General features: G+C 36.9%; 1 protein-coding gene across 2 annotated transcripts; it reads right to left on the bottom strand.

Moving 5' to 3' along the window:
- Positions 1-12: 12 nt before the first annotated feature.
- On the bottom strand, positions 13-13262 carry LOC125240690 (putative 1-acyl-sn-glycerol-3-phosphate acyltransferase acl-2). 2 transcript variants are annotated; one of them, XM_048148704.1, is made up of 5 exons: positions 12923-13262; positions 12033-12166; positions 10997-11178; positions 10010-10178; positions 13-5089 (listed from the first exon to the last, which is right to left on the bottom strand). In XM_048148704.1, the coding sequence occupies exons 1-5, from the start codon at positions 13111-13113 to the stop codon at positions 4917-4919; spliced, it is 849 nt and encodes a 282-aa protein (XP_048004661.1). In that variant the 5' UTR covers positions 13114-13262; the 3' UTR covers positions 13-4916. The 2 variants fall into 2 exon arrangements, with proteins under 2 accessions (XP_048004661.1, XP_048004662.1); XM_048148705.1 differs by lacking the exon at positions 12033-12166 and having other exon boundaries at positions 12923-13057.
- Between the last annotated feature and the right edge of the window lie 507 nt (positions 13263-13769).

Consider the following 13769-nt stretch of genomic DNA (forward strand, 5'->3'; position numbering starts at 1 on the left):
AATGAAATACCCTTTATTGTACTATCATAAAATCATTTTATTAAAAGATTTCACTTTACGAAAATATGTGTGTTTACACATTCAATTTTGTTATGGTTCAAATACAGAACAAGGACAGTTGCTCAAGTTTTGGTAACATACTCTGAATTACAACACTACACGAAATAAGGAATATATGTTTCGTTTTAAAGATATTCTAGTTATAAAAAGTCGGGCTTACAAACAAGTGCAGATCGAATCCCGCTAAGAGTGTAAGGGCGTCCGCAAAGTCGCGCGAGGTCACGGAGCGGACACACTGGCTGCGGTAGGCGCGTACACGCACAGCACAGCTTATTGTATCTATAATTTCGCCCACACGCGTGTACCTGTGTGACGACGCGGACGCCTAAAATTGCCCAAAAGTATTGTTATGTTATTTTACAAATTAATAACACAAGAGTGACACGAGTGAAATGACTTCAATCAACATATTTGACGTCGGGTTATGTCACGATAATCTTTATTCCCTTTTTCATCACAAGTGAAATGAAAAAAATTGCAAATGCCGCGGGCCAAAGCAATTTTGGTAATGTTCACAGTTGATACAAAATAGGTCAAACGAAATATGTTACCATAAATTGAGTTAAGAAAAGACTAACATTATCACATTGAGATAGACATTAAAAACTACATGGCGATTATTATTATAAGTAATACCTGCAATAATATACAAGAATCCTAAAACTATTCGATATTAATACTTCATTGCGTGAGTAACATCCAATTTATAAAGTTTGTTAACCTTTTCCACGCCAAAGAGCTTCTCATATTCGCACTGCAGGTTCAGCGCCAATGACCAATGACCGATTAATCCGTCACAGACCACACAGGATTTATGTCACATGTCCCTATACAATATAGGTAACATTCAAATTCAGTTTTGACAGTGCGGTTATTTCATGATTTGGTGTCGTGTTTAACGTTTGTATTTGACATGGCGTCGAAAAGGTTAAATTCCATTGATTAATAAGTCTTATACCTATTTCTATTTGATGCGTTATAGAATTTTGTTGTAGACTCCACAGAAGAGCATAAAACATATTATTTATAATAGTGTTAATATCGTTGCTACAACTTGTCCCACCAGCCCACGTTTAGCTATAAAAGGTACATTTAGCTAAAAAAGGGTTTGTTAGGAATTATGCATGTATTCATATTTTAACAAAAGCATATTGTGTCGGTCAGTACAATAGGGAAATTAAACCTACCCCTAGTGCCTTAAGAGACCGTTGGTTCAGCAGGCAGCGAAGCAAAAACGTAACGCCAAAAAATGTAAATAAATATCATTGACGTATTTTTCATATTTCTAACATAATAATATTTTTAAAAATAAAATATAAAAATATGAAAAATATCTTCTAAAAATGCGCTCTGAAGCCATCCATTACTTTTTGCTAAAAACATGTTAATATGCGATCCCGGTCACGCAAAGCAGTTTGTTACAGCATTTAAGGTGTTGTGAACCTTCTCAAAGCCAGACGGCGAAAGAAAAGGGAGTGTACAAGTTTCTAATGGGGTGGATACCCGCATGTGACACTCTTTGAGTTGCAGGCGTCCATAGGTTACGGTGACCGCTTTCCATCAGGCGGACCGTATGCTTGTTTGCCACCGAGGTAGTGTATATATATAAGAAAAAAGAATGTGCCTCAGGACGCCAGGCAATCTTTGAACTTTACGGAGTTCCGCGTAATTCTCTATTGGTTCCTTTACAATCGCGAAACTTACGGACGTCGTTGGCAAGTCTTTCCAATGATAGCCACACGTCTCGGTAGCTGTCTAAAGGTTAAGGTGAGTATGGTGACTGAACAGTTTGTATAAATTGAGACATTAATTTATGACACTTACAGCTAAAGTGCCAGAACAACACGGGTATTTAACCTTTTGTACGTCAAGAACACCTAATGGTTAATATAATTATTAGTATGTATAAAATATATGACACAGCTTGCGAACAGTTGATTCTTCACGCACGTGGTTCTTAATAAGATGCGTAGTATTCGATATGGTTCGACTCGGACAGTGGAAGTTGTTCATCATCCATGACACGGAGAAAATGTATTAGTTTATAAAATATGGGCCTATATATACACACCTATGTTCGTCCATTTTATCTCAATTGGGCATGAACTCGAGATCATTCGTTACTCGTAAATACTTAATGAGCTGACCTGCAGGTCAATTGAGCCATATAACTGGTTAAATGTCATACACGTGTCAAGTATCGCGGATGTTATACATATTATAAGTACGTAATTAATTACATGTGAACCAGTAAGGTCGTCTAAAGTTCTGTAGTCGGATAATGCATAGTATAACAGGCGAAGGCTTGATCTCATCCTTGATTGAGAAATTTGCCGATGAAATATTTATTGGAATTTCTGCACTAAATTGCGTTCGCTTCATTAGGCGTACGAATGTTAATGAACAATCCACCGAATATTATTAGGTACACATTTAGGCTTTTTACATATTTTAGTGACAGATACATAATATTAGACAATATCAAATAAAATGGCACGATTATAATCTCGTTATGACCAACAAAATTGCTAGCGTTCGATGAGTTACAACTTAGTAATAAAGTAAATGTAGTAATATAAAATTCGAGATAAAATTCTAAAGCTTAATTAAATGGAACATGAATCGTTTTACAGTAGTTAATCTACTACTTAATTCGAAGATAGTTTCAATACATATAAAAATACATCAATTATGTAACAGTTATACTACGACAATGTTACTGACCATAAAATTGGTAAGGTTAAATATAAATTACGAAAATAGGTATTTCGAATACTTTGAACTTTGTAAATGTAAAAACCTACAAACAGATTTAAAAAGACTAATATCAAGATATAGTCACAGTTATTATATGTTAGTACAATAGAGTCCCTTCACTTTTGATGTTGATTATGGCTGCCTTATACCTAATAGCGTCAGACTAAGGTAAGTCGAACGAGCAAATGTTTTCCTTAATACTGCACAAGTTGGGTTATTAAAATCGCTGCCAACTTACCTTAGATAGATGTGATTACTTTTATATTTTTTACGGACCACACAACATTTCATAGTTACATAGGTACGGCGACATACTTATAACGCTATCTCTGATAAATGCCAAGTGCGGGATAAATATAGTTTAGTCAAATATAAATCCATCTTAAGGTGTAAAGCCTATTTATGTAACCTATTAAACAAGTTTAATATTACTCCCCAAAAACTGCTATCCTTTAAAGATAGGCTGAACGAGTAGATTTCCATAAAATGGCCGGTTCTATTGAACCATTCGCTGATTTATCAAAAACTACGAGTAATCAAACATGGTAAGAATTTAACTTTTGACTAGAAAATAAAATCAAACACAGCCAATTCTCAAATGAATGCCGATCATTCAATAGTTCGTTTTAGACATTTAGGGCCCAGACATGTAAGTTATACAAGCAATGCATTTCTTTGGTTTTACGATTATAGTTAACTAACTAGAAAATAAAGACAGATGTGTAACATCTGTTAGGTGGCGTCGTAAGTTGTACATGTAGGTTTTTAATACTGTTAAATATTTCGATAAAACGCTTAACACGGTCAATTCAGAAACAAATATCAGAGTATCATTATTAACTAAAGAGGCTTTGCGTAAGTATATAATATACGCGATTCAGCCCCGTTGACACTTAACCTTTTGAATGGACAAACAGACGTGTAAAGAACGTTTCACGAAAGCTGGCAAAAATAGGAAGAACAAAACTTAGATCGTGTGAGTGAAATCTTCATTGGTAACTGTCTAGAACATTCCTTAATACATTTGTGTCAGCTCTTGTGGTGGCATTCAAAAGGTCAAATGAATGAGCGAAAATTTGTAAATAACTAAAACAAGTTTATACTATTCGAATTAATTCGATAAGGTAATACTACACATTCAAGCTCTGACATCAAGTCTAAGCTAGGTTGTTGAATTATCCATGGATTTCTGAATACAGTAGATTTTTTAAGCGACTGTTCTGTTACATTAATTCGTGTCATCCATAACCTTTAATAATATGACATCAGGAGAAAAAGCGAACGTCTTCGTAAATAACATGATCTAATATTGATATTAGATGTATCTATTTCCTATACTTATTACCAATGATGATGATTACCAAAGTGTACGCTACACAGGCACAGTTTAATAAAGAGTACCTACTATCGTGCTACAGGTAATCTGGCAATATTGTCACGTTCTCTTCGTGCGGCCGCTTAAAGATAACATTAGAAATTGCGTACTTAGTTTAAATTGCACAGATACGATTCACATAAAAATACCGATACCGCATTTTGAAACGTTTATAAAGAGAATATGGTGCCCGACACATAAATAGGTGCATGTTTCTCGTAAAATACAATAATTCAAGCAAATAAATTGTTACCAACATCATTTTATACGCGGTTGCGCTCCGATACTAAATATGTGTGGTGTCTTCGATTATCCTAACTGCAAGTCTATACTTATTTCAGCATTAGAAAGAGCGATCTAGACGTGTTATATTTATTAACGGTTTTGAAAAATAAGTCACGGTAAATATGTAAATTAATAATTATAAATCAAAAATAAGTAATACAACAGCCTGGAAAAAAGATCAGAAATTAAAAATGGCAACATCGTAGTGTCTCTTTTCAGATCAAAACGTCTAAGAAAACGGGACGACTTTTTAATTTTAGTCTTTTTTGTCACGGAGTAACTTTTGAAAAACGTTTTTATTAACATACTCGTACGTCAAGGCCGTTTTCCTTTTTTCTAATGCTAATAACAAGTACTGTCGCCCGCGAACATAATACTGCAGTGGCAAGCATTCAGAAATCCACGAACCAAACATAATACTGGTCACAGTAGAGTTGCTTCAATTCTGAGTATAGAGCGGGTAGTCGGGCGGCAGAGCGCTCAGTACCTCCTTGGAGAGTTCCTTGTATGTGGCCTCCATGAGGCCTCGAACCCGCTCGATGAGCTCGGGCACATCGTCCATGGTCAGCCCGGCCGTGGGCACTGCTTCTAGGCACTGTATTATGACGTGACCTGGAACGTGATTAGTTGATTACTACGTGTCTTTGATACTAAGCGGCGTGCTGGATTAGGAGAAGACAGTTTTGCATGAGCTAAAACGTCGCGCGCGGGCCCAGATGCATCATCTATTAACGCCAAACAGCAGTAAGGTAGCAGCAGGTAGGTACCAGTATAGAAGTGGAAAGGTTTTCGCAGAAGCTCGTTATCAGTTATCACTCCGATACGCATACATATGCATTCCTTTCCCGTGTATAGCGTCATGCAATATGCACGTATAGGTACAGTCAACCAATTGGAACCCTAGGCCACTGTGGAACTATGTCATAGTGACGTTATAAATCACACTTGTCATTTTGACATGGTTGCAGAGTGGCCTAGGGTTCCAATTGGTTGACTATACGCTGGAGCGGTATGCGAATCGGCATTCGATGTCAAGATTGTCAGTTTGGGCGTACTGAGTACAAATATATTGCAAGTTGCAATATATTTGTACACGTTGCAATTTGCAACGTGTTTTTCCTTCGTATTTTCAGTTAGTCTCAGTACTGACGTTGACTGACCTAGCAAGAGGCACGCACGTTTTCGAGAAAATACAATGGAAAACTTTTATGCAATACATCTCATATCATACCAAGGCATTCTATCCACTCTAGATCTCATAGAACATACGTAAATACATTAGAATCAATCAATCAATGATTTCAATCAGAACGATCGGTCGTCTATATTGCTGATAAGTATTGGAAGTTAAGTTATTGTGCCATAATCGTCCTGTCAGTATGTACAGTCAAGTTCATAAATATGTGTACAGTACTTTACCTTAACTCTATGCATTACGGAGAACATCGCTTCGAGGATCGCCAAGGCGAGAGCAACCTTCGCACAACTCCGTCCTATATGGCAATCGCGGAAACTGACTCGGAGAGTTAAGCTCAAGATATTCCGGTCCAACATGAAACCCGTGTTGCTGTACGGATGTGAGACATGGAAGGTCACTAAGGACATCTCGCAACGGATCCAGGTCTTTGTCAACCGCTGTCTTCACCGCATTCTCGAAATATACTGGCCCGCGAAAATCTCCAACACAGCTCTGTGGGAACGCTTCGGTGAGACTCCGATCAACCAGCAGATGAAACGCCGCAAATGGAACTGGATTGGCCATACGCTCCGAAGGGACCCCGACCACATACCGAGGCAAGCCCTAGACTGGAATCCCCAAAGAAAGCGAAGACGTGCCCGCTCTAAGCAGTCCTGGCGGCGGACGATCACTGCAGAAGCGAAGGCGATAGGGATGACCTGGAGCGAAGTAAAGGGCGAAGCTCAAAACCACTCGGGATGGCGACGCACTGTGGATGCCCTCTGCCCCATCTAGGGGACATAGGACATTAAGTCAAGTCAAGTCAATGCATTACGGTGAAAAAATGTAGGTACACATATTTATGAACTCGACTGTAACTGCGGTTTCGACCCGTATCAAAATTCTAGTTGTTCACCAATTGATCAACCACTCACTATCAGTAAACAACGTCACATTTGTTTGTATTGAAGCATTTTTCACTAATATTTTTTATAAGGTACAGCGGGGCAAATCCCGACTGGGGGACAATTGTAACTAATCCATTTTTTCCATTATTACACTATTTGAGTTCCACATTCATCCCCTGAAAACGCGTGCCATATATTGGCTTCGTGCGAAGTGCATGGAGGGGGTAAGCAAAGCGATCGCAGTGCTTGCGGTGGTCAAAATCAACACTGATTGTGGTTTGTCATCTATCAAAACTCATAAAATATAATACAATGTGTAATGTTTGATATGGAGCACCAATGTTGTTTTGTTGTTAATTGTAAAAATAATGGCATAAATAGTCGTTGCACGTTCTATGCGTTTCTTAGATCACACTGGATATTGGATCAAAGAACTAAATGGATAGCTGCAATAAATAGAAAACGTAAGTGACATGTCAAAACAAAACATTATAATAAATTATATTTAAGATTTGTTTACCTAATAGTGTTCAATACGCTGTTAGTATTTTTCCTACCGTAAAAGATTATGCTTATAGATTCAAGCCTAGCCTGGGAATAGGCCCGTGTCGGATATCTGCGGCCGCGGACATGACTAGGTACTTACGTTTAGATTTGTTTTATATGGCATTAACGGGACGGAGGTTTAGCGAATACCATATCACTCGTTCGTAGAACTTCTACCATTACTCCTATGTTCTTCAAGATTCCTTGTACGCCCTGCCAGCACCAATTTATTGCCTCTTTCTGTGGTCTGGGGTTGGAAGTTTATACCGTGAGTAATGCTTTGATTGATTTTTTTATTATACACATGTCTTTATAATCTATGTACCCAAATTACACTTGAAATAGTAGCTCTTGTTATTCGATTTATTTAAAATTAACGAAAAATCGTTAAAATATTTAAAAAAAAATTCATTTTTTGACATTTTCTACTTTAAGTTCACATGGTAGTGGGCGTAATTGTCGTGCACGTAACCAATAACCAGTGGGCACTCTAATTAATAATGCAAACATTGTAAAACATGAAAAAAAAAACCAGATCTGTTGCATTTGCTCCCCAGTCTTAATTGCCTCGCTGTAGCTTAACGTAAGTATTACATAAAAATAACAATCGCACAAGGCCAGTCGTTTGAATTGAATGCTTAAGCATGTTGCTTTAACGGAGCACTATCCCAAACAACAGTCAACCGTACCTACAGCTTTGCAATAGAGGCTTGTCACACGTCAACCCGTAGGCATCAGCTTGTTACCACAAATCAAGGATGTTATGTAAAACGATGTGTTCAAAAATCACGGCCTATCACGGCTACCCATAAGTTAGTTAGTGTGTTCAGTAAAAGTATTATACTAAGGGCCAGTTGCATCAACCATATTTCACAGACACATCATCGTCAAGCAGCAGACGTCTATGGAACTTCCCATACAATAAAATTTAACGAAAGCTTTAACGCTAACAGACGGTTTGATGCAACCGGCCCTAAGTCAAAAAATGTTTGGCAGTCTGCGACATTTAATAATGTAGTTAGTGTAGAAAGCGATATAAATTATATATAGGTACTCAAAAGACTCCAATCGAGGTATAAATGTAACCTAACCACAAAATTAAAATTTTGAAAAAAAAAAAAACCCCGACATAGTGGACCGATATTCATGAAACATGGCCGACTAATTCAGCTTTCAAGCAAAAAAAACTAAATCTAAATCGGTTCATCCATTCGGGAGCTATGATGCCACAGACAGACACACACACACAGAGACGGACAGACAAACAGACAGACAGACACGTCAAACTTATAACTCTCCGTCCTTTTTGCGTCGGGGGTTAATATTTAAAATATTTGAGGTCACATTCGCTCAATAGTCAGCTAAATAAGGCACAATAAATATGGCCCTACAATAATATCATACATAAGCAATGAAACTAGACCTCGACAGCACGTGTTCGCAAGCAGCTGACAAGTATGCATTAATACAATAGAATAGCGATCCAATCGCGGTCACGAGGGAATACTTACTAACTAGCTGCACATGACATTCATATACCTATGATAAAATATCTGGGCGACCGAGCTTCGCTCGGTTCAATTTTATTATATCACATGTCTTTAGATAAAAAAAAACTCTTATAAATACAAAAAAAAACTTTATTTCTGGCCGGGATTCGAAACCCGACACCCGCGATGTGCCTGCGAACATTAGATCGACCTCTTACGACTGAGCTACGCTCCGATGCGCGGTCGGCGAAATTAACGACCATATTTTGAGTTTACTAACGCGAAAGAAAAACGCATGAAAACTCGAAAATTCGCGTTTTCCGGGATCTAAGGCAAAGCTAGATCGATTTTTCACCCCCGAAAACCCCTACATAACAAATTTCTGCGAAATCGTTAGAGCGGTTACCGAGATAGTAGGTATATATATTATATTTAAATAAATAAATATACAAGAATTGCTCGTTAAGGTATAAGATAAGGCGGTGGGCGTCGTGTATATTAATCGAGAATTCGGCTTTCTCGTCTTGTCTATCTTTATGATAACATAGAGTTTAGCTAGTTCACGTAGCTTACGAAGAATTTTCTAACTAGATGTCTTCAATGCAACGTTTAATTTTAAATTCTTCTATTTTACGGTCCCGCCTGGCTCGCTAAATGGTTGTTTTAGCGAAGTTTTCGTGAAACGAAAAAGCCCCGAAATAAAGATTGAAAAAAAAAAAAACATTTAGCACTTTGATTCCACAAGTGTAAGATTAGTATTGAGACCCATAAATGTGTCGCTTAACTTCAAAACTGGGTAAATCCATTCTGCTATAAGGTTGATTATCTTTCAGATCATATTATATTTTTTTAGATATTCAACCTTAAAGCAGAATGGGTTTACCCAGGTTTGAAGTTAAGCGACACAAATGGTGATGGCAAGAATTTTAATTTGTGAAGCTAGTGTGCGCGCATGGGGGCATAATTTTAAATTTTAATTCAGTATGCTTTAATGCAAAATACTACAATTGGTGATTAATTACAATTTTAATTCTGATCATTTGTGTTGATAACTCTCGTCTAAACTGGCCTTATAGGCTTATACAGAAAATCGTTACAAACTCACAGACTCTGATTCGGAGCAATGCACCTATACCTAATACCGCAATGTAAGCGGTAGTTATAATACCGCAATGTACAAAGAGTTTGTAGACATAAATGACAAAAGACTGAAGTAGACGTCTCACATTATTTCACTAAAAAAGCTAACTATTAGTCGGTGTAAATAGCTAAAAATAAATTAAAATAGCATATTTGGATTGACACAATAGAACTACTTATAGAAATGTATATAAATAATTTTAGCCATCTTTTTTAGTGAAATACCCCTATGTGCGACTTATCCACATTCTATACTATATAAACTATTTACCTTTATTGAAAATGTACTTCGGCCGGTTGATGAAATAGTAGGGCGAGAATACGACGGGAATGATAGGCACCTGCGCAGCCACGGCGATATTAAACGCGCCCTTCTTGAACGGCAGCAAGCTTGTGAAGTCCTTATTCCTGGTGCCTTCAGGGAACAGCCAGATTTTCGTCTACAAATACAAAGAAACAAGTGTCATATAATACAAATACAGCCAGGCAGAAAAGAGAAATTAAAATGTGGCTACATAAATAGTAGTATCGTCATCAGTTACAGTTACATATATTAATTTGAAATGGACAACACTTCAATGTTGGCGATTTTTTATTTCTATTATTTTTTTTGTCATGGCGTGTCGTTTTTGTTTTGGCGATACCGCCGCCGTTAGATTTATCGAATAGGCCAAAGTGCTCACAAATATTTGAGCTCACGCTCAGATACTTTTAAGCAGTTTGGCCGCCCCCATCTATCTGATAGTGACTGTAGGAGAGGCAATGACATATGCGATTCGAACGGAACGTTTCGCTTATGATTATGACAATCAATGTAGATTGAAAGACACAGTAATTAACACTACTTGGTTGCGAATTTTACCATGTGGATGAGAGGAAATGCATTATTTTGTACACTGTACAATTTATAAAAATATCACTATAAATAGTAAGGTGTTTTGGCCAAGACATAGTAATTGGCCACTCCAAATGAAGGCAAAGTTAATTAAAAAAAAAGTTTAGGGTACTATTTTACTGTTAAGGCTGGTCTTTATAGGTAATAGTAATTCTTATTGACTGTATTTCAATTCGCCTAGTAATCCAACGCGAAAATGCTGCGAGCGTAATGGGCACTGGCACCGGGAACATGGAACAGTTTATTCGGATTTTTTTAAAATTGTTATTAGGTGTTGTTTTGGGTTTATATTAAATTTGTTAGATTATTTAGTTTTAGTTTATACTAATTATACATATCCTAATATTCCTTATATTTACTCACCTTATTTTTGATCATAATATCAGATGTCATTTGCAGGGTTTTGTAAGCATCTTTTGGATTGTTCCTGTCGATAAAAACTACCCCGCACAGATATGCAGCTAAGCCAAAGGGCCATACGTAAAACAACTCTTTGCGAGCTACTGCTGCCACTTTATCCGCTACGTGCCAAATGTTGAACATGCCTGGAAAAATATAGTTAAAAATGTTATATATTGAATTGACAGTGCCTTAGGGCACAATCACAGCACATATATTTTTAGCAAAAGAAAAGTTATGTGCATATTGTTTTGGGACAGATGAAGGGACGGAGGGATGTTTAGGCATAATATTTCTTTTTTGCTATTTTAATAATATTCTAAAATGTTATTATATTATAAAGAGTGACATTGAAGCATTGCAAATTATGATTCACTCGTCAGAATATATAACTTTAGAGTTTGACTACATTGGAATACCCTTAATAGCTCTCAAGTATACTACCTACTTTTGCAACTGTTACTCTGTATAAAAAAGCTTTTGTATAGTAGTAAAATTAGTTCACAAAATTGTTCTATTTGGTATGTAAAATAATTCATAATAGAAAGTAATAAAATAGAAGAGATTTGAAGATAGCAGATTAGTAGTCTTAACTTAATGGTAATTATATTAATTATATACACTCAGAAGGTTTTCCCAGCCAAAAAGCATCAAGTGGCAGTTCCAGTTTTGAGCAAATCAGGACAAAACATTTAGTGCCACCCTCATTACATTGCTTTCACCAAAGTTACATCAATGTCCTTTTCACTTCTTTCAGAGACCAGGAATTGAGTTCAATTTAAAGATCATGTAACACCAGGGCAAATGACACTAGAGCAATTAAGCTAATCTGACAGTTATTTTTGTAGCCCTGTCCAAGCACGGGATACGTAAATAAAACAGTACAGCTGACAAAGTCTCGGTCAATTTAGCTCAATGTGACTCTAAATTGGTGGATATAGAAGGCTTCAAAATAATGTACAGAGGCAAAATGAGCAAGAAATAAAGCACCAAAGTTTACCTAGGACATCAATTGTTGACTGATGGTTGGACACAATCACCGCTCCGCGATCCTCCGCCAAGACTTTCCCATTTCTTAGGTGCCACTTAATTTCAATTACTTTTGTTATGTGTTTAATTATTGCAACAGAAAATCTAAAACATTAGTCAGTTGTTAGGTGGAAAAGGGGTATGGGTTATGTTTGTATGGGTAATTTAACAAATAATGCTGGAGAATCCTGGTATTCAAATAATAATTACTATGCTCTTCTCGACAGCCTTGTTGCAGTTCTCATTTCGTCCTAAATCATATTTTATAAATGTGTTACTAAAGAAAGGTTATTCCAGCATTACTTATCAACTTTATCATTAATCTATTACCAAGTCAATATTTTACATAATGCGTTGACCAGACCATATGTACAATGATTAATAGGTTTCCTCCAGCCCCACTTAAAGTAGATTAAAGGTTGTAGTGGATAAGGAATCAAGAGTCAGTACATAACACCATAATAAACCTCAAAAGACAAACTAATTGATCATATATTATAGTAGTTTCATCATCCAAACACTGTGTCCGTTTTTTTTTCTAATGGCTCACTAGGGTTCGCTGACATTGTGTTAAATCAAAACTTGCCTATTAGGAGAACTAAGAAAATAAAGAAACCCAGTTTTCTCTAAATACTCTATTCAGTTTATTCTTCAATCTCATCTTTCTTTGCAATTATGATTATGTATAATGGTTCTGTTGTTTACATAGCACAACTACTTATGGGTGGGTTTCTATAGTACCAGGTGTTTCTTCACTAAGACTTTCAAGCAAATTATGCAAACAATAACCACATTTAATTACTTTCTCTTTTAAAAATGCATTATTCAAGTTATTGTAATAAGAAGATACATAATACTCACAAGATATTTTTGACGTTTTTAGGGTCTAGCATGAAGAATGGCATCAACATTAACGATATGGTAGAGGTCCACACGTAGTAAATAAGAAATTTCAGTTTAAATTTCACAAAATTAGGGGTTTCAGAAAGCAATTCCTTAAGGACATAAGCCACCGTACTTATTATAAATAAATAAATCGCTATATCCCACATATTGATATTTTTCCTTCCACTTCTTAAATTTTCGGTATAGTGCTATCCAAATTTAGTATACTACGACAATAAAATATAAATGTATGACTAATGCCCATGAATTTAATTTCACTGTTTGTTACAATACCAATACAAAGCAGGCAGGCGGTATCTTAACTTGATCGAGTCAACTATTATCAAAACTCAAACCACAGAATAGATAGAAAAAAAAAACGCGCATAGATGATACACGCCGTAATAAACTATCGCTCTGTAAAAAAATCTCGGTGCGGTGCGATAGTCTGTAGATCCTTTTTGAATCAAAAAAATGTTGACCTTTTTGGGGTTCTGTACCAAAAAGGTACAAAAGGAACCCTTAAGCTAGGAACACACTACGCGGACGTCCGTCGTGAATCGACCGCGGACGGGAATCTGGACAATGGAAATACACATAACCGTGCAAACTATCGGTCGACGGACGCGGACGTGGCCTTGAGCGCACGGACGTCCGATCGAAATCTGGCTCTCTGGATGTTTTGTTCCGTGCACACTGATAGGTCGCGGTCGCGGTCGATTTAAGCTAGGAACACACTACGCGGACGTCCGTCGTAAAACGACCGCGACCGCGACCTATCAGTGTGCACGGAACAAAACATCCAGAGAGCCAGATTTCGATC

Source organism: Leguminivora glycinivorella, chromosome Z (assembly GCF_023078275.1).
Source record: "Leguminivora glycinivorella isolate SPB_JAAS2020 chromosome Z, LegGlyc_1.1, whole genome shotgun sequence".
Classification (NCBI taxonomy): Eukaryota; Metazoa; Arthropoda; class Insecta; order Lepidoptera; family Tortricidae; genus Leguminivora; species Leguminivora glycinivorella.

Excerpts from the sequence above, each read along its gene's own strand:
- LOC125240690 (XM_048148704.1), bottom strand. The coding sequence starts at position 13,113 with ATGTGGGATATAGCGATTTATTTATTTATAATAAGTACGGTGGCTTAT. Across the intron at positions 12,167-12,922 it reads AAAAACGTCAAAAATATCTT|ATTTTCTGTTGCAATAATTA; the intron begins GTGAGTATTATG and ends CTAATGTTTTAG. Across the intron at positions 11,179-12,032 it reads GTCAACAATTGATGTCCTAG|GCATGTTCAACATTTGGCAC; the intron begins GTAAACTTTGGT and ends ATATTTTTCCAG.